This window comes from Erithacus rubecula, assembly GCF_903797595.1.
Source record: "Erithacus rubecula genome assembly, chromosome: 3".
NCBI lineage: Eukaryota > Metazoa > Chordata > Aves > Passeriformes > Muscicapidae > Erithacus > Erithacus rubecula.
In genome coordinates this window covers 43,140,562-43,166,977 of record NC_136689.1, presented here as the reverse complement: position 1 = coordinate 43,166,977, position 26,416 = coordinate 43,140,562, and the positions used below count along the sequence as shown (strand labels likewise).

The window sequence follows — 26,416 nt, the reverse complement described above, 5'->3', positions numbered from 1 at the left end:
CTGTGCACTACACAGAAATCAAAAACTTGAAATTAGTATTATATAATTTTTAGCAGACTAAGAAGATACACCTGAGAGGTGAAATCCCCAAGAACATTATTATTAGTATTCAGAGACCAATCTAAATCAAAAAGCATTTGCAGAATGAGTGTTAAATCTGGAAAACTGGGAAATTGGGAAATTGAAGGGAGGTTCTCTTGTTCCTTACAAGATTATTTCAGACATTGCTGTAAAGACATTTTTGAGCCTGATATTCCATACCAAGCCCAATTTCTAATTTTTAAAAGGTGCATGGCAACAGGAGGTGTGCTTTAAAGGAATTCAAACACCAAAGTCTTCATAGGCTTATTGATGAGTTTTCTGGTTTTGGAAGAAGCAGAGACTAACTTTTTTTGATTGATTTTCTACAAATGTTCTGTGTTTCAAATGCTGACCTGAATTTTTGCTCATCTGTAGATGTCTGCCTTGGAAGATGAAAATCAACAGAACAGGTATCTCCACTGGGGTCAAGCCTTCAAAGACTAACTCAACATGTCAGCTTTTCTTGAGTGTAGAATATGGTCTTCAGATATGTCTAGCCCACTAGAGCTCACTTTCTATTGCACACTAAGATGTGCAGGCAAATAACAGCTAAACCACCTTCACTACCTGTGCTGCCTTATCAAACCTAAAAATAAAAGATACAAGCAGAGGAGCTGAGAGAGGCAGGAGAACACAGTTCACCTGAGAAATAAATCGCTGAGAAGATGACAGGAACCCACAACAGCCTATTGTTCTTTTCCCTGAAGAAAGGCTGATCCAGAGTTAAACCCCCAAAAGTTATATCATCCCCCCACCCCAAACACAAAAAAGTTCCCCTCCACTTTCCAAATAAAAAAAAAAAAAAAATCAGCAGTCTCTGAGGAATACTAGTTCCTGATCTACCAACAGTGATTTGTAAGTATCAGAGTTTAATAACTGGAACATCAAATAATTAGCAGCAGTGTTAGTTAATTTGTTCACAAATAACTCAAAGTGTGTCTCAGGTCTCATAAATAAAGAAAATGTTTATAACTGAATTACAGGTGGGTGACTCTGTGGGCTGCATAGCACTGTGGGCAAAGCCCTGACTTCAAGGGTCAGAAATAGCATTTTTATAATATAGCTACAGATTTTTCTTCTGAAATTAAATTCTACTGAGACATTTTCTGTGGAGTCAGCAAAAGATATTTTGAGTTCATCAGCATCCACAAACCTGGCTGCTATGCTGCTGCCCATGCAGGTGAACACAGGATAAATGGAAGAAAGAGGTATAAGAAATGGTTGAATGACTAAGGCAGAAACAAACACTAGCTCCACAGCTCTCTGTGTTTCTGGAAAAGATATTCCTGTCATTCATCTGCCTCCTCACCAGGGAAAAGGGAGTTTCTGTAGGTTTTCCAGGATAAAAAGCAGAGAAGAATCCCAAAGAACACAACCACCTTTCACCTTCAAAGACTGATGTTTGGAAATTGGCATTTGTCTATCTGGGATCCCTATGATTTTAAGTACCTGTGTCAAAGGGCACATACTTAGTTCACAGATCCTGTAGGAAAGCTTATGGCATCCTGGCCTGGATCAGGAATGGTGCAGCCAGCAGGAGCAGGGAGATCATTCTTCACTGTACTCAGCACTGGTGAGGCCACACCTCGAGTGCTGTGTCCAGTTCTGTCCCCTCAGTTTAGGAAGGACATTGAGATGCTTGAGCACATCCAGAGGAAGGCAGCAAGGCTGGTGAAGGGCTTGGAACAAAATCCTGTGAGGAATGACTGAGGGAGCTGGGGTTGTTCAGCCTGGAGAAAAGTAGACTCAGAAGTGACCTTATCACTCTCTACAATGTCCTGAAAGGTGTTTGTAGTCAGGTGGGGTCTTTTTCTGCAAGCAGCAACTGACAGAACAAGAAGACAGTCTCAAGCTGCACCAAGAGAGGTATAGGTTGGATATTAGGAAAACGTTTTTATGGAAAGAGTGATGAAGTACTGGAATTGTCTGCCCAGGGAGGTGGTGGAGTCACCATCCCTGGATGTGTTATAAAAGACTGGATGTGGCACTTGGTGCCATGGTTTAGTTCAGGTGTTAGGGTATGGGATGGACTCAATCTTAAAAGTCTATTCCAGCCTTGTGATTCTGTGATTTCAAGTGTATGTTAATGGGAAACAAGAGGAAATAGTATGGCTTTGGTGAGCACAGGAGTGATAAATGATAAAGCAATGAAAAGGGGCTTGTCTCTTGTCTTCATCCTGTGCCCTTCACTAAAGAGAAAGATGAAGAACAAACAGCCATGTTTGTCACATATGCTCAGTTGCTTTAGTCACCAGTGGTCAAAATTAAACCATAAGGAATGGAGTTACTTCATTCACCCTTCTTGTCTGAGTTACAGGGTGTCAGTCAGGACTGCATCACTACAGCTATGGCTGCTTTTGGAGTTTGGAGACAAGGGCTATCACAGTCACCGTATAAGGAATGGCCTCCCTGCTAATGTTAAGTGTTTTGATTTGTTTTTCTGGTGCTATCTTTAAATGTTGGGGCTCTGTTACCCCCAGAAGGGTGAGATAGTAAGACCCTGCTACCCTGTGCAAACAGGCATATTCTTAGCAGATGTTATGAATTATAACAGGTTGCACCACTATTTTCTTTGGGTACTTGCCAAAGTAAGCTCAAGGCACCCCCACAAATAAGCTGGCATTTAGAAAAGCACTCTAAAACACAGTCACAGCTGGATGATCTATTCACAAATACTCTTCCTTCCATTCTTGACCCATCAGTGGGATTAGCTGTCAAACTATTAACTGCCTTGCCACCATCTGTGCTCAGGTTCCATTAGTAACCCAGGTGTTTCAGGACATCCCAGTCCTGCACAAGCTATGCCCAGTTATTGCTTGCTCATACATCAGTCCAGCTAAACAAACCTGGAAAAAACAACAGGAAACCAAACACTCTCAGAACAAATTAACCTCTACAAAAACCAGGCACATCAGGAATAAATCAACCTCTACATAAACAGGTACTTCATGTCCTATCCCATCAAGAGCTAACTATTGAAAAAATTCAAGGAAAAGCTCAGATCAGGCTACAGCTGCTTTGAAGAAGTGGCTGAACAACAGGTCTTTACCTTGCTTGCTGGCAGACACTGCAAATCCAAGCCTTCTCCTTCTTCTGGTAAGTGCTGCAGCTCTTGCAGATGTTGTACTTGCAGTCTTGGCACTGCCGCTTGCTGTTAATAAGAAAGGTGAAGGGGGAGCAGCAGCGAATGCAGCAGTGCTCATTGAACTTCTGCTGTTTGGAAAGGATGCTGCACTTGTTACCCTCTTCATCCAACTTCTGCTTCATTTCACTGGAATGAAAAGGAAAAGAACAAAAAGTTTCAATCCGAAATCTTCAACTTCTTTCTATATATTCATGTTATACTCTTCAAATAACTTTTGCAGATGTGAAATGAATATGAGAAATGCATATTTTAAATTTGGAATTGGAAAGCAAAAATTCCTATGTTCCCTTAAGTAACTCATGGCAAATCCACTTAAACTCTCCCTGAGTCACAAACCAGAGCAAAATTTACTCAGTTCCAGAGAGACAACCCTATGGAAAGCCAGGTGGCTGCTCCAGGCACTCCAGCTGTGCCAAGTCATAGAAGCCATGTGAAAATTCAGAGCTGCTCTCAGAACCCTTTACAAATCAAAAATCAGTTCATGGCAGTCAAAAAAGCTTGGTGCACAGTAATAAAAAAATCCTTCTGACCAATAGTTTTAAAAACTATTTTTTAAGAAATTGTTTTGCTTTGATCTATAGGGTCATATATCATGTATTATTCATAATAGCTGCAATTTTTCAAGCAACATTAATGATTTCCCTAATTTCAGAGAGATTTGGGTGCTGTACTAGTTAGGACCAATATTAAGATGACTGCTAATTGTGAAAGTGTTTGCAGACACTCTGCATAAAGCTTCCTGTATTCCAGCAGAAGAGCTCATTTATTTAAAAAAACTGAAATAAATTGTGTATGCCTGGTATTAAGTAAATTGCTACCCCCCATTTTACAGTGCTTTTGATTTTTATAAATTGGACAGTATATTTTACAATAGGAGTAATAAAAAAGCATGCAGAAGGAAGAGTTGTGAAGGTAAGACAAGTCTGCAAACTCATCACACATTTTCTGACATATACAACTACATGGACATACCCTATGGGAAGAAAAAGTAAGAATAAATGAAAAACAAGTAAAATAAAAGCTTTTAGCACATTGTGCACATACTTATATTAATTCTCTTTATTTCTCAGAATTAGTGGTAAGTACCTTATCAATTGCTGATAAAAATCACTGATAAGACCAGAGTAACACAAAAGTCTAAACAAAATTTAGAGGTACCACAAAACAGACTAAGCTGCAAGAATACTTATTCATAACATGCTGACTTACTCTTAAATTAATGTTTAAATATCTTGCTACAAGAAAAAAAAGAATACACTTATTGCATACTTATTCAGGAACTCAGCCAAGATCATCTATGAACATCATTCTGAGCCAAGCCTGGAATTTTAAAAAAGCACCACATTACTGGGCTATATATCACCTTATTTGCCACTTCTGCCTCAGATTAGTAACTCAAAATAAAACCAGCCTGTTTTATGAAAACCTGACAGGTCAATTCTAAACCTCAAATCTGAAAGATAAGTAAAGCAGTGATCAGAACTATATAACTTTTAAACTTGCACATACAACATATTTATGCCTATTCCCAATATGTGACTTTTAATAAATTTAAAATTTGAAAACAATGTGTTTCTGCTGATTGCACCCTGTACAGGGGTTTGACTAAATAAATAATCTTTACGATTTTTTTTTTCTGTCCAGATGGCAAAATATGCTTGCTCTGACACATTTTTACAAAATGTACAAGATGCAAAGGTAAGAAATTATCATGTAAGAGAGGGAATGTCTGAATTATGCAAGTCAGGTAAACGGATGGAACTATCCCAGAGATTCAATGGGATGGCTATACTAGTTTGTCTTATTCCCCATTACTCCCTGCTGCCATGGTACTACATGAACCTTCTTTCTAGTGGAACAAGAGAGGAAGGGAACTCTCTCTATGTCACTCCTCCTCCCACAGCAGGCATGCTGCTCTCCAGCAATGGGGCAAGGCACAGCACTCACTGTTTCAGCACAGGTCAGACAGGAACCCCAGGTCCCAGGACAAAAGCTAGTGAAAGTGAGGATTTCACTATGATTCAAGGGGGATTTCTAGCATGAAAAGTGTTTGGCAGCCCAAGATGCTGAAATCTTTGCTTCAGAATGGAGACCCTCAGAAGCAGATGCTGGCCCTCTCATAAAACAAGAACAGCAAAGGAGTCAGGGTTAGGGGGAGTGATGAAGAAGACTTTTGTCCTTATGGAGTTCTGCTATCTCCCAGAATCAGGAATGCTGATATGTGGTAGTGCCAGCCCACACACTGAGCATTGTCATGCTCAGTGGCATTTTGAACCCTCATTAGGGCTCTGATGCATGATAGCAAGATAAACCACAGAGGCAAAGTCACCAATTAAAGTGATACAATAATGCTTACAATATAAAACCAGGCAGTTTTGTTCACAAGAGAGCTAATAAAGCCTGATACCTAGAAAAAGCTGAGCACACACTGAAATCTTTTCATCAGAACAGGCATTAATTACATCTCTCTCCTCTATCTGGCTGCCACTATTCATTACAGTGGTAGAACTCAGTATCATTAAGGCATCTGCCTCAGTGCTAAATAGGACTAAAATTGGCCAATGGATTAAAAAGTAAATAGGATAGGGTTGGAGAGCCTGTCAGACAGCAAGCACGACAGAAAAAACCTCGTTTCCACAGGAAACCAGGCAGAACAGAAAAGAAAGCACATCTCTCTGACAGATGTAACAAATTAAGGTTCCTGTGCACTGCCTGCCAAAGGCTATTCTACAAGGAGTCAAATGGCAAAAGGGATTGTCAACTGGACTTGTGATTTGAGGCCAAAAGGCTCCTCTCCACACTCTTTCCTTGGAAGCAAAAACATGGTTTTCATATGAAAGCCAAGTGCTGCATAACTGGTAGGCAATTCAACCTGCCTGGTTTGAAGAAAATCAGCTGAGGTGAAAAGTAGGCACTGGTTTAGTCTCAGCAACACCATGAAAGTCTTACTTAGATGTAACTCCAGCTGGATGATCACCTTGAGTGGGATGATTAATGTGGTCATCAGTGTTGATACATTGAAACTCAAGAGGTACCAGTTGAACCTCAAGGCATCCCAAATTTGAAAATCTCAGGCTTTACTTTCAGGACCTTCAAATCAGAAGTCACATCTGATGGGTCCCAGCTATTATGGTGATGTGTAACAACATAGTAATAAGTACCTGTGGAGAAAAGAACTCCTGCTGTGTGAATGAATTCTCAGTTAAGGTTTCATTTTCTTCCTGGAGTGGTTGCATTTCACTGATTGCTTGCAAGTACAAAAGAAGCAAAAAATACTCAATAGATATCCAACCAAAAACAATTCTGCCAAAGAACATTTCATGAGTTCCAGGTTCCAAATAAGTTCAAAAATATGCATATGCATATTAGGTTTTTCTAGAAGCTTTTATCAATGAATTTACACAGTTTGCATAAGAAAATATGAAATTAATTTCAGTCAATGTTTCGGGTGATAAAACTCCTGGCATGTAGTTCCCACAAACACATTAGAAACGTTTTCCATCGCACTGCTTTGGATGTAGGTTTTTCTATTATATTCTGAAGGTGAATAGATGTCTTCCCCTCATCACCCAGTATGGTTTTTTTGGCTTTTAAAAACATAAATTAAATAGCATCCATTGTATAGTTTATTTCTTCTTAGTGTCTGGCAGGTTTAAACATAATTCTTCAATGCTTGCCTGAACAGTGCCTGCTCCTCTAATAAATTTCTTTGAAACAATTATCATATTGCACCTCCTGAACACAGAAAGCTTTTTTGAGAAAAGAGTTTCTAAAATTCTAAAGCATTTCTAAGTTACTTTTTTTCTGTATGCTTCCCACCAAGAGGCATTACTGTGATTAAACACTCCAGGGGTGGAGTTTACACCTCAAACTACAAAGCCAACAGTAATGTACATGTTGACATCTTGTCAGAATAAGACAATACTGTGAAGTTTAAAAAAAACCCAAACAACTGGAAAGAAGCCTATGGTGACTTTAAGAAACAGGTTAAAAAAACTCATTACTAAATTTGTAAGTTTAGGGTGATGGAACTCTAAACCTTTGGGTGCAGCAATGGAAAGAAGCCCATAAAACAGGCAATTTTATTACAACACAAAGCTAAAAAAACTCCCATATTTTTCATATAACAAAGACAATAGTTACTGGTTAACCTGATAGTTGGCTTGAGCTCCAAGGCAGAGCCTGTCTGTCAGGCTCCCAAAATGCAGCTCTGTGCTCTTCTCTAAAGGATTCTCTCAGCACAGTTATTGGGCTGTACCATCTTATTCTTGTCTCACACCTGTCTCTCTTTCAGGAGTTTTAAACCTGGCAGTTTAAAGGCAAAGTCCAACTGGACTGGTTCCCATTTGTTCTGTTGGCTCCTTAAATGATGTATAAATACAATTTTTCCTGCTGCTTAAACACCTTTTATCTTCCCCAGTAGAGTAGAGGCTAAATCTATTCCAATTGCCTGTGCAGGCAAAGAGGAAAATGGAAGGATAAAGTTCCTAGATTCACCTCACTCCCTCCTGATGAATAGAGGAGCAGTGCTTTTACAAGTTATCAAAGACAGGTAGAAACTTTCTCCTTTGGTACAAGAGATGAGGGTTTCTGTTTCTTCTGTTTCCTGTCCTCTTAATTCAAATTACACCTATTTCATAGAATAAGCCACATTTCATCCATAGGCCGCAGAGCCTTTTTTACTTGAAAGACTAATGAAGGCACAGGACATACTGCAAAGTGCTTTTCTTAGGGCAAGTGCTCTGCTCATCTGGGTAACAGGTCGTCTCTCTTCTCTACACTTGTTTTCACTTTTCTCACTTCCCAGAGTGGATTCAGAACAGTGTGAAGATCACTGATTTGTCTTAAAACTGGTCTCAATCTTAGTTTGACAACTGCTAAAATGCTGTTTCCCTCCACAGAAGAGAATGCCTTCAGACACTTTTCTGTTCAGACATCCTAAATACCCACCTATGCATAACAAGCTATTGAGGCCTTTTGCTTAGCACAAAATCTGGATTTCTGCATATGATGAACATATAGATGAACATATAGCAGATGAACAAATTCTGATGTATCCAAATACAGGTTTTACTGATACCCTCTAAGCTACAATGCTGGTGGACAAAGGGCTTTTCATAAGTGCCTAAAGTGTACACAGTATTCCCATCTCCACTCTCCTTAAACCTGCCAAATGTGTATCAGATGCCAGATCTTTTAATCTGTGGAGAACATGACAGTTCCTACTGTCTATAGAATCTCATCTTACTGCTTGATTACTAGTACAATGAGAAGGAGTCACAGGCTGAGTGTGACTGAAATGTCTCTCCCATTCACATGTTTTCAATTTGATGTTCAAGGTAGATTGTGATAACTACAAATAGTTCCCAGCTCAGTCCTTACTTCCTCTCTTTTTCACCCAACCTCCCAAACCTTCAGAAATGGACCAGCCAGGTTAGTAAAATGATGCTAAATTTAGGAAAAAAAACACCCACTGGAAGTTTTATAAGCCTGACTCCTGGGCAGGGATCTGAGAGAATAAGCCAAAGTTGCCAAGGAGAGCTGCTCAGTGTTTTATCCCTTCCATCTTTCTTGCATCTCAAACTGTGGCATGGTGCAAATAGGGGTGAAGCTCTATGCTGACAGGGTCATACACCTTTTACACCTGCAGCACAGAGTAAGAACCAAATTCTCTCAGCAGGCATATGCCTCCATCATTATTTACTCTTTAAGGGTTCAGTGGTAATTTCTTTTTGTTGCTTCTTCTTCTAAAGTAGTTTATTCTTTTAAATAAAGACAGGCATCCAACACAACTTGCAGACAGTATTACACCATCACCACCCCTTTTGTTTCTTTCATATCTTTGCTAAATTTCTCCTAGTGAAACTCTAAATGCTTTCTGAAACAGTGGAGCACAGAATAGTACTATAGCAAATGCCAAGTTAATTAATTATCTTGTAATCAAGGCCTTCTTTTCTTAAGTTCTTATCAACACTATCACCATGTAACTTGTGTTATGTTTAACAGTTGGCACATGAAAGTGCTGAATGCATTGCTGTTACTATCAAAAATGCTGAGCACACATGCAAGCACTCCACTTGCATTTGGGGAACCTTGGAGGAGCACACATCACTTTAATCTGTTCAGAGGGATATCAGTCCAGCAGCAGTACCTGACATTTTTCAGGAGGATTAGACAGAAGGGAGTGTACCATAAATGGAGGGGAGGAGAGGGGTGTGACAGAAGTAACATCAAAAACATCCCAAAGAAAAAAAGTGAAACACAAAGTTTTTGGGGGAGACAAGGGGGAGTTGAGTGCTAAGAAACTCATAAATAGTTACGAGTAAGTCACTTGTACAAACATCAGGAAGATTAATATTTCACAGTTCAATTACTCAAACTGGGTGGTTGCGTTCTTTTACTTAAGATTTTACCAGCACCTTTTTAGGAGTTTTTCCACCTCTTCAGCTTTTAATTTCTATAAAATAAAATTTCTATAATAATTCTGTGTATTCCTGTCAAATCTCACTTTTTATATTTGTCTTTCCTTTTCTCTTCAGAAGTAGGACCAAACAGTGATGATGCTGCATATATGCTATGCTCTGATTTGGGGCCAATCTCTTTCTCAAAATAAAAAAATCCATCAGGTGGAAACACAGTTGATGGGTTTTAATTTTTTTGTTTTGTTTTGTTTGTTTTTGTTTTGATTTGCAAACACTTCTTACATTGGGAAAAAAAAAATTTGCATTGAAACCTTTGTATTTCTTATTAAATACCATAAAATAAATGTTGTCAAGACTAACCTGTGGAAGTTTTGTGCTAGTCACAGTAGAACCAATTAAACCGCTAATGGAATCAGAAAAATGCCAACATATTCAACGCTTACCCTTGCCAAAAAACCCAGATCAGACACTGCATCTGCTAGAGAGAAAGCCAGTCAGCACCAAGACAAATTGTGGTGCACTTGCCCCAGACCAGTACCCAGTTTGTCACACCAGTTCTATCCTAATCTATTAACAGTTTTGTGCTGAGGAGAAGCTGTTTCACAAAATGAGTGACTGCTTTATAGACACTGTGCTAGTGGCTATTAGGGGAAGTTTCCTTTTCTTTTGCTAGCACAAGCACTGTCAGTCAGTGTCTAGCATCAGCTGGAACTGACTGACATGTCAGAGTGGAGATAAATGAAATAAGTACTATGCTGGTATTATTTTAAATTCCTTCTCATTTCATAAACCCATAAATTGTCAAGGGACATTGCATTTAACCCCATTTTCTTTTGTCATGTTGGATATCACAGGAGCACAGACTGTGCACCACATTTAAGTGATAGGCCTTGAAATCTTCTGTGGGCAAATGGAGCAGCAAGTTTTGAATTACAGAGAAGATATTCTGGGGAGCTCTGGGGACATTGGAAATCTCCATATGAAAGCTGAAATTATCTTTATTAAGACATCACCATGAGTACAGACTGCTTAGCCCTCCCTTTCTTTTACTGCCACATGGGTCATATGAAAATAAAGCTGGGTTTTGACATACTTTCCCCCCCTCACTCTTTTTTCTCATCTGCTCTCCTATCTCAGTTACAGCTCAGTCTGCAGTAAGGCAAGTTTAAGGTCTGGGGTGAAATGATATCAGTATTAGGGACAAGCATTTTTGCTGCAGGACCTTCTGGTTAAATCCTGGGTTTGACTCAGAATGGACAAAAGGTGTGTATTCATACTGGACATCAACTGCAAGTGATGATAAGCTGGAAAGTTTTTCCCTTTTTTTTCCTATTATATCTATATTGAACCACTAACCACTACAACCAGCGTGATTTTTTTTTAATTTTAATTTCACAAGTATATACCACAGCCCTACAATGTGACTACAAAATGGTAAGCTTAAATTATTATTTAAAACAGCATTTTGGGGCACTTTCTTCTTAGAATACAAACATATAATATTTATCTTGTGCTACCCTATCAAACCTTGTAACAACCCAGCAAAACATCATTTACTTTACTACCTTTCTTGTATGGCTTCCTGGTTTTTTTCTTTTCCCACATTTGATAGAGATTTTAGTTACACAAATATTTGCTACATTTCCCTTTATTTCATCTCCTCTCAATAAGTGCAATTTTGCTTTCCCTGAAGTGTCTGTCTGGTACCTCTCCCTGGAGACCTTTTCCCTGTCAGGTTCTGAATTTCAGTACAGGTTCATTCCTGGAGAATGATAAATACAGACAAGCATTCTTTAGAATAAAGCATTTTTCAATTAAAAAAACCCCCAAAATATTTAGTAAAAGTATTTTTAAAAATATACCTACTCTTCCATCATACTTACACACAATACCTTATTTGCATCACTGGTGGCATCTGTGAGCCTACCTTTCTTCAGAATCCAATTTTATGCCCATTTTAACTTGAAAAATTTCCTTTAATAATAGAAACATTTAACAGATCTCTCAGTGCTCCTTGCACAGTGCCATCTGGCTTGACCTTATGAGGCACAATTCACAGCCCAGCTAGTGTACAGGAGAGCAGCTGAGACATTGGCTCTGAAAATCCCTTCAGTAGGAGTCATTCTTCCCTCTTCTTGGCTGGACTTCTAGCAATGCAGGCCTAGAAAGATTTGTTCTAGAGTTGCTGTTGTTACTTGACCCTTCCCCACAGATCATGCAGCAGAATAATCAAGAGCAGGCAGCAGAGCTCACTAAGGAACCGGCTCTCACAGCCAGCACCAGACCACTGAGAGTGTGTCAGAAAGAACAGCCCAAAGATGTTCCTCATGGTTTGTGTACAGGCAGATGAGTGATGCTGTGTACTCAAGGGCCTTCTGCTGGATTAAACTGGCTTTGCCATCCCAACCACTGTCATTCCAGAACCCAACTGGGATGGGATCATTGTGAAAGTTCTCCACAATCCTCCATGGGGAATGCAACACAGACAAATCAGCACATATTCTCCTACACCAACATCAACTGAGTATTTTGCCACTATCTGCAATAGCCACCAGAGCAGTAATGTAGCACAAGAAGAGAGCAGAGGGCATTAACAAATGCTCCAGGCCATCCATGGACTTGTTTCAAGTGAGACTCCTGTGAAATCCTAAGATCACACCACAGTGTTCCCATTAACTTGGTCTCAGATTGAATTCCTGCTACTGTAACACTCAACACTATATTTTTAATAAGTCTGAATGTATATAGCTCCTAAAGTCCACTTCCCTATTCCAGCTCCTCTCCTTACTGCCCATGCTCCTAACACATAGTTAAATGCTATTCTTTCATATTTCACACAGACTGTAATTCGAGTAACTTTAAGACTGCAAGCCCTGCAATTCCAGTCAGCATGTGTCAAAAAATAGCAGCTTGACATTTTTGCAGATTTAAGCATATAAACCATTATTTTCTTAACTACAGAAATTGTTTGAAGTTTCTATGTAGGTTTTGTTTGTTTGTTTATTTTAAAGACAAAGACTTAGCAGCTTAAAATTACCACATACCTGTACTATACACAAGAAAAGTATTTTGGCAGACAGAAGAATCTATTTTCACAGAATCTATTTTATATTTAACATTATGTGTTACCCTGGTATGTTTCATATCAACAATATTAATACCTTCTGAATGAAGTATCATATTGTTTCTTACAAATCAGACAAATGTCTGCAAAGGGCCAAGAAATACAGACAGCACCTGCACCTCCTCATTCAAACACACATATTTTGGGTAGTCCTTTAAAAACATACAGTATATACTATTCCTGTAGTAACACCTGTATTTGACAAAGACAAAATCTGCAATTAGCATTTTTATAATACTTTGGCCATCTTTTAACTTAATCCAGAAGCTTTTAATTATGGGACTGTTTCCACAAATTTAATAACATACAGATATTTTAACATGGAAGAATATACAGTAATGGATTGAAAGGAGATCAGTAAGCAACCACAAAAAACAAACAAAACCCCTAATAATTCAGAATTTATTTAGAGAATAATCATTTTTATTCTGTAGCTTTGACTAGAAGTGCCACATTTAGTTTTATTCTGCATATGCATATTTTGAATGCATACACTTATAGCTAAACTTCATTATTCAATACCCCTTGCAAGTGAAGACCAGATTCTCACCCACCTATTACTCTCCATATCCCATCCCCATGGAAACGCAGTACTATGGATTGTCCTTGCCAAGACAACTTAGCTAGAGAAGAGGAGAGACAGGTTACCACACAAATAGCATACTAAGGACCTAAAGACAAATTAAAGTCTCTTGTGCAGATGCTCCTACACCTTTATGAATCCCAGTAAATCCTCCTTAGCCCTTGATAGTATGCCTCACCCCAGACTCTGAAAGCTAAGGTCAGTGAACTCTCCCAGAGGGAAATGGACGAAGGGGAATTTCTTAAAGCTGCCATTTTCATTCCTCTTCTCTGCCTGCTCCTGCTGTTTGACCTTCCTAATCCACTGTCCATCTGAAGTACAGCAAACATATTTTGGTGGGATGCTTTTGATGAGTGGCAAAACAACTGAAACAGCACAAAAGCTTATGAAAAATGGAAATTCACCTAATTCACAATTAGAATTCAGACTAGGTGGCGCACATTTGGAAAAGACAGAACGGTTCTTCACCATCTTTAAAATAATGTGTTTTGAATTTTAAAATGCCATTTTTTTGGACTCTTTTGTAACAAAAGAGTTTCAAGTACTGTAATTCAGTTCTTCTGTGGATAGTACCATTCAGACATCTGATGCCTCTCCTCTCTCCCTTGAACACTTCCTCTCTTCAAAGGCAGCAGATGGAAGACATCTCCCCTCTGGGGTGTTTATGGCACAGTCAGAGCCCAGTCTTGGTTCACATACTTGGTGCAGATCCTCTGGCTATGTTTGTGAGATCTGCATGCACCAAGAGTACACCAGTAGCCTGAACTGGACAGTGCTGAAGGATTACACCTGCACAGCATGTAGATCCACAGCTCTGCTTCAAGAAAGACAGTGTGATTGCCTGGACCAAAGATTCCCACACTGCACGCAGTCGGAACCTGCCTGACTGATTTGCTGGTTCAGACTGAGTTACTTCCAGAAGGAATCTAGCTTGTGCACACCAAAACCAGCCTCTAAACCATGCTGTAATAAGTGAGGAGGAGGAGTAGGCTTGCTCCAAAACTGTAGTTTCTGATGAGGAATTATTCTTCTTTTAAAAGAAATCACTGGGCCAGAAGACTTCTGCATGGGCTTTTGAAAATTTTAGAAGTTCAATTTATCAGACATCCACTTAATTTCAATACATATTCTGGATTGTTATACTTAAAATTTAGATTTAAAGAGCATTCCAAATAGGACTCTGATTTGCACCAGTTAGTTTGAAATACCTTTGAACATAACTGATTTAATTCTCCATAGCACTGAACTGGCTCACAGTGCTGTCACTCTAGGAATTTCATCAACGCTGTGGTCCAAGAAGACAGACAGGGTAATGGAACAAGGAGGCAAAAGCTACACCTTTGTAGCTATGGCTTGAAAACTACCAGAGGATGGTCAGACTACCAGTTTTTATTTAGCAGCAGAAAATGGGTACAGAGTAACCTAGGGATTCTATCAGGAAAACACAAACATTTTCTCAGAGTTTGCTGCCTAGCACATGTCAGAGCTTCAATTAATTCCTTACCATGCTTTCAAATGAAACCAAAACTCTACCAAGCTGCCTTCCTCATAGCTCCATGTAGCTTGGATTTACCTTCTGGACTGAACAGCTAGAGTGAAAGTCTGTGGGCAGAGAACTGGCAGCAGATAGTCTCCTCCTAAAGCCCTCTTCTGCACTGATGCACCATCACCTGAATTACACACCAAGTCTGCTTCTGATTTGTGACTGTGGTTTAAAATTAAATACATCAAAAGGAGAATTACTGCTTTTTAAGTAACATTTTGTTCTCAAAATCCAACATTTATTCTTGAAGACAAAAATGAGAGTGACTATGAAACACAAATTTTTCAAAATAACTAGAATATAAAAGCACTGGCATGCCCATTAATTCAGGAATTCAAAACTAGCATGACTTGATTAAGTCATCACAAGGGACCATCTCTGTAACTAAAATATTGCTTTATTTATAGGATATCAAAATACATTTAATTAAATTGCTAGTGGAAGAGGATCCTCCAGTAGCAGCCAGAACAATAAAATTTAAAGTTACACAATTATACAATTATGAAATAAAAATTCTGGTGTTGGAAAAAAAAATATTTATTTTTAAGAAATTAAGTGCTCAGTTTAGTTTTATACATTTAGTAGTAAATATGTGAAAAAACTAAGGAGGGACCAACTTGATACTTAGAGCGTAAGAGAAATGCAAGTGGAGATCTTCCAAATGGTTCTAAAATTCATATGTAACCAAGACTTTACTGCTTAGAAAAGGCATAACTATGTTTTCTAGAAATATTTCCTAACCATGGAGGTGCTTTCCCATTCCTTTCCCTTCCACAGAAAGCAATCACCATTCATTTTGTTTGTTTGCTCACTTCTATCCTGTGCCACACTTTTTTACAGTTTTTACACTTTTATGTATTTTCTTTTTAAAGTACCATCACCCTGGAGAAGGTGCAAGTCAAATTCAGAAAATATGTCATAGAGAGTCAAAGCTGGACTACAAGAACCAAAAGACAAGTAGTTCTCCCCATAAGCAGGGGTGGAAGAATTAGGTAATCAAGAGTTAGCTGTTGGCAGTTTAGCAGCCACTTATATTCAGTCAAGAGTAAGAAAAATATAGGCAAATACTGAAACAGCAAGATGATGGTTTTCTTCACACACAAGGCTGTATGATTTTTCACACAGTTCTGTACTTTCTTCCTAAATATTTCAAGGTGGTTTCAAACCACCATTATAAGCTAAGGGTGCAAATTGCAGTTACTGTGGCAGTATGTGCAATCCACACATAAAAAAGGCAGTATTTTAGAACTTAGAGCAAAACACAAAAATCTTCTAAAAAACTTGATTGACAGGTGCTTATTTTTTGAGAAAAATAATTGCACAAATGAATTCCTAAAGCAAAAGGCTAATTATACATAACATTTTTGAGAGCTCTGAAACACAAATCAGAACGCACCAATACTTATAATGAAGGACTCTCCCCTTGGGAAAAACAAAAACCTCCCAAAAAAATGTTTTAGAGGAATTCAGTATGCTGGTTATATCTGTGTAACTACAAAAGCAGATAAAAGAAAAGCTCTCAGTACAATCAATAGTTTATAAAATCAAAGCAAAGCCTTACTTCAAAAACCAGAAGCAGACTTGAGAAGAGCAGCTGATTCATAAAAAACATTTTTTGAAATGAGCAAGGAATTAAAGCAAAGCATTTCTCTTTGTGTTATATAGGCAAAGTATGCACAGGCTTTAACACACAATCAATTTGCAGAAAGCTGTAGCATCTGAAATATTTCCTCCTTGTAAGAAACACTGAGGTTAGAAAGATTCCCTTGACTTCAGCTCAGTTCAGTTCTGAACAGTGCCACCACAGTCTGTGCCCAAGAATTACTTAAACAACTCTACAATACATTTAAGCTCCCCAGCACGGTTAAAAAACTGAATCTCTAACTTGGCAAAAATACCAATTAAGGTCTCACATGGGATAGATCAACATCAGTTACACTCAATAGCTAGAAAATGAACAGACTAAGCTCAAATAACACTCAATAAATAAATAATTATAGTGATGCATTAAAAGCAGTTTCAGAGGAGCAGTTTCAGAGATTTTTGGCTGTGCAGTGCCCAGCTAAACCCCAGAGCATGAACCAAGCAATGCAAAGCAATAAAAAGAAACAATGTCATTATTAGATTTGGTCATCTGCAGTCTGTGTTCAGGACATGTTTTTCAAAATTGCATTCTGAATGTTTGCAGCCTGTCTGTACAGATTTATGTGAATATTAGATCATAGCATTCATGTACCACAGATAACTCAAGTTGGATGTTAAAGATAAGATTTTTGGTTCCTCAGTTATGGGATGTAGAATGACAAGAGTTTTATTGGAGCTCGTTTTTCAGGGAAGGAATAGCCTTTCTCAAAAATCAAGCCCCTTAAATTTCTTCCTCTCTTCTTCTTTCTGCATATCTCAAAATTTAAAGATATGAAGACTTTGATCAAATAGAGTTTTTACTCTCTATTGCTAATTAGTGCAATACCAGCTCTTGTCAAATTCCATTCAAATGGGCTATATTCAACCCACTGTACCAGAATACTGGCACTTTTTTTTAATCCTAAACTTATACTATAAATATCCAAGTAAAATAAAATGCTGTACTGAGGTAAACTGTATAAATTCCCTCTGTGTAGCTGAGAAATTTCTCCAATATTCTTCTCAAAAATCTTCAATGACTCCAACTTCTTCAAAACCCTTAATAAACTATTTGTTTACAAAAGGGTAGAAATTCACAGATTTATTATTTAATCAGAAGAACATAGAGGCAAGTTTGTAAAAGATCAAAGAAACAAAAATGCAGTAGGAAAAAAGTAAGCTATATAAGTTGGTGAAACAGCTTAAAATATGCATTATATGCCTGCTACATTTGTGTTTATGTAATTATAACAACCAAAATACCAAACAAACTCTTTGAGAGCAGGCAAGTATTTCATCTAAGGCGGGCTAATGTTCTATTCAATAAAGCACAACTGACTCATTTTGACTTCCTGTTTAACAGTACTAAAAAAAAAAACCCAGATCCAAAACAACCTAATAAAAATTAAAACATGGCATCTAAATTTAATTAGGACCCTGATTCTCACATCTAAGATTGACAGGGGATTTGCCCTTCAATAAAATAAGAGATAATGAAAGTCATTTAGGACAACCCACAGCACTTTGGTATGAATGTATGTGACCTAATATGAGTGACACAAAATTCACCTATCTTAATGTCACATACTACATCAGATACAGCAAGCATAACAGAAACTGCTACTTGGACAGGAAAAAAAAATGGTAAGAGCAATGGCATTGATTTTAATTAGCAGGCTGGGTATTTCTAAGATGTCTCTGGCATCCCAGTGCCAATTATCCTAATCTGTACTATTTTATCAAGCCATTGAAAGTGGATCCTTAAGGGCAATTATATAAGTCAGTAACTCAATCTATCTAAGTTCCCTTCAAGTCAGTGAAAATATTCCTTTTCCACACAGGGGTATATCTTCCTACCGCTTGGACATGTGCTCATATTAAAATACACTGAATTTTAGAATTCAGCATTTTTCTTAGAATTATCTTCTTGGAGCACCAAAAAATTATTATTAACATTTATTTTGTAGGGTTTTTTACTTTTTCCCTTCAACAGCTCGTGTGTTTGCAGGTCATCAGCTAACAGTATATGTGCTGTAACAGTGCACAGAGGAACACCTTCACTCTTCACCTCTGCTCCTCCTGCTTTCCTACCTTCTGCTAATGCAGCAATCCATCCCAGAATACAAGCAGTAACTACACACACACCTGCTCTCATGAGAGGCTTTGTGCTGGCACATCCAGAAAGGCAGTCATGGCAACTGATGCACCTCATCCAGCACTGGGCTTAACTGGGCAGCAACAATTCCCACTGCATTTCACGTTTCCAAATGCTGACAAAAGAAATGCAACTGAGAAGGAGTCATTACAGTACTCCCCTCTGGAAATTTCACCATTCATAAGCAAAATGCTTATTTACTCAAATACTGCTAAACACATACTACCTCTGTTACTTTTTTCAACAACATGAATATTAAACCTGATTATGCTAGATTTTGCTTAAGTAGAAGGAAAAATCTATATCATGGGGTTTTTTAAAGAAAAAATTAGTTTCAGATTCTCCAATATTGTTAATTAAATCTTCTTTTTAGATTTACAGTGATCTTTTCCTGCAAAATTCTCAACCTGAGTTAATTAAAAATCATCTGCTCCTCTTAAGGCTTTGATTCAGTCTTCTGAGTATTACAGCACGGAGTGCATTTCTTGATATTGACTCTAGAGAACCTGATATTGTTAATTGTCTGTCAGAGAGCAAAGAATTCATTGGCATATTGCAAAGATATCAGGTGCCCTAGCATAGAAATTTACTGTGTGTATATATATATATACTTTTTTTTTTAAATCAATATGCTCCTGCATAAAACATGCTTTTTTCATGCAAGCCCAAACCTATTTGTCTAAAGCAGGTGACATATAGAGCACTTGCTGTAAGCTGTGCTCTTGCTGCTGTTATTCAGGACCATTATCATTTTCTCCCTTCTGCTCTCAGAATTTGGATTTTTCACACACATCAAGCTTGGGAGACTTTACAAGTTCTCAAAACTGAGTATTTAAAATGTATTTTAAATGAATTGTTTAAACAACAGCTAGTAATTTATCTCAACAACTTCTTCATTCAGCCTTCACTTGAAAACTCAATCTCAGAATTAAATTTCACCCTTTTTTTTTTTTCTTTTGAAATGCACATAATCAAAATCTGCAATCAGCATTACAATAGTTTGTCAAGGATGTGTCCTGGGCTGTCTGTAACAGATTCTGAAGCTTACACATACCTCCCTCTCTTTGATCAGAGTACCTCCCCTGTTTATTCTTTGTATTGTTCCTTCTTTTTCCCCTCCCCTCCATATTTCATTTTAGTGAATAACAGTTGTGCAGTGACTGATTTTAGGCTTGGGAAGTGAATTCCATGATGGACTATGGTCCATTTACCACTTGGCATGGGCAGGAATTTTTGGAGCAAAGAAAGTTTGGGTTAGAAGGTTTTTATCTTCCCTCTGTGCTCCTCTCTGTAGAAATAGTCTTATTTTTCAAAGAGTGAAAGTTACTATTGGATCAAGACTTGTAACATGACTTTTCTGTTGCTTGTCTGCTTGTTCAAAAATCCTGTTAAATCTGAACCTCAGTATCATCTGAAAAAAGAACTCCCTGGCCTAACCATGCAAAAATAATTGGACTTATGAAGTATAAAGTTGATGATGGTACATGTGTTATCAAAAGGAACTACAAGAACACTTATCTTTATACCATATAGTATCTCCTGTACTTTCATTGTGTCATTTCTTGTCCCTTCTGTAAGGCAAACTCTTATGTTTCTTTTAACAAGCAAGCTGCTAATGAAAGCTCTCATTATTATCTATTAGCTTCTATCCTGATCAGTAACAATGACTATTTTAGGCAAGGCACTTCAGATTGCCAGTGGAAATATGAGAGCATCAGCACCACATTCACTGTAATTTTACATCCTTCAGTGCCTACCGCACACGGGTATAGGCTTTGATGAGGCATCTTCCTACCTATTACCCATGAGTTTTTGAACTCAGTACAGCACACCTGGCTAGGTTCCTCTATCTAGGTGGCATTGCCCAACATTTGTCAAAAAGGCAGAAAAGAAAACAAAATAAGAGGGGGAAAAAAATTAAAACAAAACCAAAAAAATCCCAATCCAGTCATAGCTTGATACAAACCATTACCTACATCATTGGAGAACACCTTTGACTTCACCTAATTAGTGAATCCTTCTGTTGCTTTTGAACACTTTGTCATTCATTTCTAAATCATTGTTTAATTAGTTAATTAACAAAAGCCCTTTGATATGAAGCCCCACATGCCTCTAACCAAAGCTGAAAATTCAGTTTGTTCCTACTCCTTAATTTAGTTGCAGTTTCTAGTCTATAACACTTCTTTATTTCTAGTCTGATAACATCATGACCCTTTCATCATTTGTGTTTTAAAAAAATTTTCTTTTTCCCCAAGCACTTTCTGAAATCAAAACACTTAATACTAGGTTAGGCAGAGAAAATAGCCAAAAAAGTTCAAGACTAAAATTTAACTCTGACACCTGAAGTTTGATATAAACTATAAATGTTACGGCTACTGTTTTTTTAAAATGTATAGACAATCACTAATGGATTAATTGATATTGGACAATTCCTTAATAATCCTCTTCCTTCATGTGCTAAATGGAGATGACAACCTTTACCCAATTTCTCTGTAGGGCACCATCACACCTGCAAGTGAAAAGTGCTATAGGAGATATACATAATGGATGCATTCTTTGTTGCTAGAGATAATGGCATTAAAAATTGAAAACATAATTTAAATGTAAGGAAAGATGATTCCAAATCTATTATAATTTCTCATTCTATTAATTAAGGTCTAACATAACAAACAGCTAACACTATTTTTCATTATGTTAATAAAACAATGGCATTTAAATATTATTCAGAATAACCAGAGCATACATGAAACACAGCAGCCTGTAGAAAATTAGCTGAACTCCAAACCACACCAAAATGTTTTGCTACAAATGGTGGCAAGGTTATCTTCTGAACCATGAACTACCTCATCACATATTATTTTATTCAAATTATTCCGGCATGACTAAGAAAATTTTATCTTCCTCAAACATAAGAGATATACTTTTCCCACACACATTTAAGCTGCTACAGAAGAAAATATTACAATTGAAACCATTTTTAGAACTTACTTTAAGCTACAGTAGCTTCATTTTCTGGCTCTGCATAGACCTAAAAAGATAATTTTCTACACATCTATTTGTGACTCAGCCACAAATCTTTTCAACCTTCAGTAAGCAAAAATGGCTATCAACATTTGAAAAAAGAAGCAGAATAAAAAATGGTTTTATAGTCTTCCCAAATAGCTGAAAATACCTTCCCAAAATGTAACAACAACATGAATCACAAGCTGGGCCCAAATTATTCAAGCAGTGCACATAAAGATGATCTTAAACTTTCTCTATGGATTGTGTTCTCCCTACCAAAACATCCAGATTACAAGGTAAGGCCTTAAGGTTGGTAGGCATGTTTGTTGCCTTTCTTAAAGTTAAGAAAACATATTACATATGGAAACACTGTGTTTGTACAGATATGTGTATTAAAAGATTGAACTTATCAACAGCCTCACATGCTTCTTTGATGCCTGGTCACTAAGGATCACAAGTCTCTGTGCAACTTTTCTCAGCAAATCTGCTAATTTCATTATTTATTCTTACACAGTTATCAAAGAAAAATTCCGTAATAATTTTATACTAAGAAAAGTGATTATTTAGTCCTATTTTTCAATGGGACAATTTTTAAAAATCAGTATTCAACTCATGAAATACATTCCCTCTTACTGCTCCACAGCTTCCTCTCCTCAAGGGCTTCCACTTGGGTGAACTCACTGGAAACCTCTTGAATCCAAATGCAGTACAGCAACTTGATCACCATAATTCACATTTGCCAGACCCTTCAAGGCCTTCTGCTTGATTTGCAATGAGTGACTTTACCTCCAAAATCAGGTGGATTCCTCCCCAGTACTACTGGTTTGAGAATGACTATTTTCTTACCTAACTTCATTATACTTTGTTGTATAGAAGTCAGCCTTCCTGGGGTGCAGCTTGGCCATTCCTGCACCCCCTTTTAGAAACCAGCATCACATATCAAATCCATTAATTTTCCTGGTATCAAGAACAATTTAGGAGACAATTTTCTTGCCACAGTTCAACAATTTCATTTTTGAGTTCCTATAGAACCTGTGAGCAATTGCCATCTGGTTCTGGAGGCTAATTTCTCTTTACTGATTTAGTCTAAAATTTACTCTTGACACTTCCAATTAAGGCAGCCCTCACACAGTGAGAGACTGATGTGAAAACTCTTCTAAACTCTTCAAGTTAAAAAATAAAAAAGCCAATGCAAAAAATTTCTTTTGCAGTCATTAACTGATTTTATCTTCCTGTAGTGCTCCTTTTGCATCCTCCTCTTCAGATAGCAGACTCACTCAGAAGCTCTGCAGAAAGCTTCCTCTTGATATCTCTGCATAAAATTCTGAGGTTTTTTGTTGTTGGGTAGGTTTTTTGGTTTTTGTTTTTTTTTCTTAATTACTTCCCCATCTTTAAAAAGCACTTTAGCTATATTAATTCACTAGAAAGTTCAGTCACCCGTGTTACAGAAAACCAAAGGAAGTAATTAAAACTGAATTGCTAGTCATTCCACAAAGAAACTTCATTTTCCTTTCAAGTCCTAGTAATAAACTACTGCTTCTCTTTCCCTAAACATTTTGATGACCAGAAAAATAGTTAACACTAAGAGCATCCTTATTGCCATCTGAATAGATACAAGTGGGTTAATTTATACCTCCAAAGCATCATTCCAGCTTTTCTGCAAATTCAGCAAACATGACTTAATTGGTTTGGTTCTAACCACATTTTCCAAAGCTTTCTCTATAAAGCAGCTCAATTTATTTTCCTCCTAAAATATAAGCTGCCACAACTGTAGCCAAATGTTTTGCTCCGATTTTCAAAATCAAAGGGGATATGCCTGCAGGAAATCCTTCTTTTTACGAAAATAATCACATTCCACAAAAATGCCAAAAGTATTTCAGAAATGAGTAATATATTATCACTGGCTTACAGAAAGACACCATCACCTACGCAAGAGCTTCCCAATGACTGGATAAGATAGAATCCTGTATTCATGGAACATCCTGAAGTCTTCCAGAGCTGACGATAAGATGAATAATAGCAATAACGAATGATGCACTGCTATTTTTTCATTACTGAGTAATTCACTTTAGAAGTCATTAGGTAATTTGGGTTTAAAATGAGATGCTGAGCTGCTCTTGCTGCTATTTCTTTTTCAGTTTCAGATTCCTGACTTCAGCTGGTAGTTATGTAATACTGTAAAAGCAGATCCCCCTGATTTCCAAGAATAGTTTTACTGAGTATACAGTTAACTAAGCAAGAGACACCAGGGGTTTTGTAAATTACATACTGCAGTTATTTTTTTTATTATTTCTCCAGTAAACATTATTATTTCACCAATAAACCTTACTAATGATGTCCAGTGCAACACCATGAAAATAAAGACTGCAAGTAATGCTTTCCTAGTGCTCTTGATTGTGTACCATAATGTTCTGCTACATTACCTGCTGCAGAAAATTAAATTATATGCTTACTTTAATTTTCTCACCTGCCAACACTGTAAAGAAGGCTATTATATGAAAGAAGTTCATTTATACCAAAGGTTATTATTAAGTACAAATTGGCAAAAGAAACTGCAATTACCATTTTATTGGCTTTCATTAGCAAAGTGGAAGAGTATCTACTAGTAGGAAGTATTCTATGACTTAGTTCAGCAACTTTGCTCTTCAAGCTTTGCAAACAGGCAACATACATGTATCAATGTAAATTCACTTACAATGTCAGTTTCCCTTAAGCCAAGCATTTTGATTTCACCACCCAAAGGGATTGAGAAAGCTCTTGTAGAACAATTCCTACTGCCCAGCCCAGAGCACAGCAGCTCAACAAAGAAAGGAGTCAGGGACCTCTGCAGGTGATGAAAGTTCTCAAAAAAACTCCTGGACCACTCTCAGTGGCAAGATTATCTCTTTGGATCAACCTGATCCTCATTCAAAGAACTGAGAAGCAAGGGAAAAATACAAATAGGCCCATCCTTTCTGAGCCTAAGCTCTTCCATATAATGAAAATCAAATTGAGCCTCTGTACACAAATGAAACTATTTAAAGGTCACTTTGCTGATACCTGTGCTGGATCTCTGTTCAGTGCAGGAAAAATCAACTTCCATCACTTTTGCAAAATGGAGGTATGGAGTAGAATGTTGGTCCTCCAAATGATTACATTGAAAAATTCTTTTATAATTGTAAAGCAAAGAAGGAAAAAAAAAGTAAATTATCAACTCTACCACTGTGACATAACCAATATAAAATGAATAATCTTAAAAATACCACATTTTAACCACAAACCACATTTTTAACCACAAACGTGTGTAATCTTACAAAAAGAAGACAAAACTGGAAGAGCCAAGTGCAGCACAGCAGGACAGAACTGCTCCATTTTCCATCAGAAAGACTTGACAGATAAAACAGCATTCAAGAAGCTGCATTATTTTGAAACACCACTTTACTCTTCTTTCTAAATTGATAAATCATTAAAGAACTAGCATCTCAGATCTCTAAGGTGATCAAACTAGTGTTAAGATACATCACTCCATCAGTACAAATGAAAACTGTTTCTCAACGACATTTCTGAGTTTCTAATTTTTTGAAGGAGCAGGTTTCAAGTGTGTATTAAACAGCTCCACCTACTGTCCCTGAAGCAGAGAAAACATTTCCCAAATCTACATTTCCATGTACAATGTGGCTGTGGCAGTTACAAGATATTTCTTGTCATGCCCTTCCACCCTACCCCTTTGCAATGAAGCACTATGTCTGAAAAAAATGAATATCAATGTAAGAAGAAAAAGAAAACCAGTCATGTAAAATCCAGCTCTGAAGATCTTCAGATGTCCTTTAGGCAAGTGAAAGTCCCCATCCCAGTCAGAAAAACTGTAAGAAACTCATTGAGACACAGACCCTCCCACTCAGCTCCTGACAGAGAGCGAGGGAAGGGAAGGGAAGGGAAGGGAAGGGAAGGGAAGGGAAGGGAAGGGAAGGAGGAAGGGAAGGGAAGGGAAGGGAAGGGAAGGGAAGGGAAGGAGGGAAGGGAAGGGAAGGGAAGGGAAGGGAAGGGAAGGGAAGGGAAGGGAAGGGAAGGGAAGGGAAGGGAAGGGAAGGAAGGGAAGGGAAGGGAAGGGAAGGAAGGGAAGGAGGAAGGGAAGGAGGAAGGAAGGGGGAAGGAAGGATGCTCCCCAGCAGTTCTTGCTGTCTTGCATAAATAGCCAACTCTCGCTGCCACTGACTGTATCCAAGTGAGAACCTCTCTGAAAAACACTAAAGCACTACACAAACCAAATCAAAGCCTGACACAACTTGTCATGGATTTTTTATTATTTTTGAACATGCAAGATTCCTGTGTCTGAGACAGAGTGTATCTAGCAATAGAAGACAGTCAGCTTGAGCTTGGATCTTCTGTATTGACATGAGGAGCAATGCTGTACCAACCCCGACCAAATTAAGGGGCAAAACTTACATGTTCGTTTTCTACAGTCTCAAAGTAGCTCAGCTGCTTTAATACATTGATCAGTTTTCCTTGAGTAAAATTCTCCTTTGTAAACAAATCAATTATCCATGGAGAAGAAAAAAAGAAAGACTGTACTTCCTTACCTTTCAAGAATCACAAAGGCATTCAAATACTACAGCAATATTGTACTCAGAAAAGCACAATTTGTGATCTTTGAGCTCTAAACTACAGTTTATAAGTCACATAATTCTTGAAAGATGAAAGTAAGTTTATTTTACTTAATGTTTTAAAAGTCACCTGTTTTAAATACCAGTAACTTAA

General features: G+C 37.7%; 1 protein-coding gene across 5 annotated transcripts in view; it reads right to left on the bottom strand.

Moving 5' to 3' along the window:
• The window catches only part of MYRIP (myosin VIIA and Rab interacting protein), a 201,264-nt gene that overhangs the window by 106,395 nt on the left and 68,453 nt on the right, over window positions 1-26,416 (bottom strand). For all 5 annotated transcript variants that reach the window (XR_013773557.1, XR_013773558.1, XM_079299932.1 and 2 more), the window contains exon 3: window positions 3,131-3,352. Coding sequence is in view for 3 of the 5 variants with exons in the window: in XM_079299932.1 (XP_079156058.1) it covers window positions 3,131-3,352 (222 nt within the window). In the remaining 2 variants the exon portion in view is untranslated. The remainder of the gene's footprint in view (window positions 1-3,130; window positions 3,353-26,416) is intronic.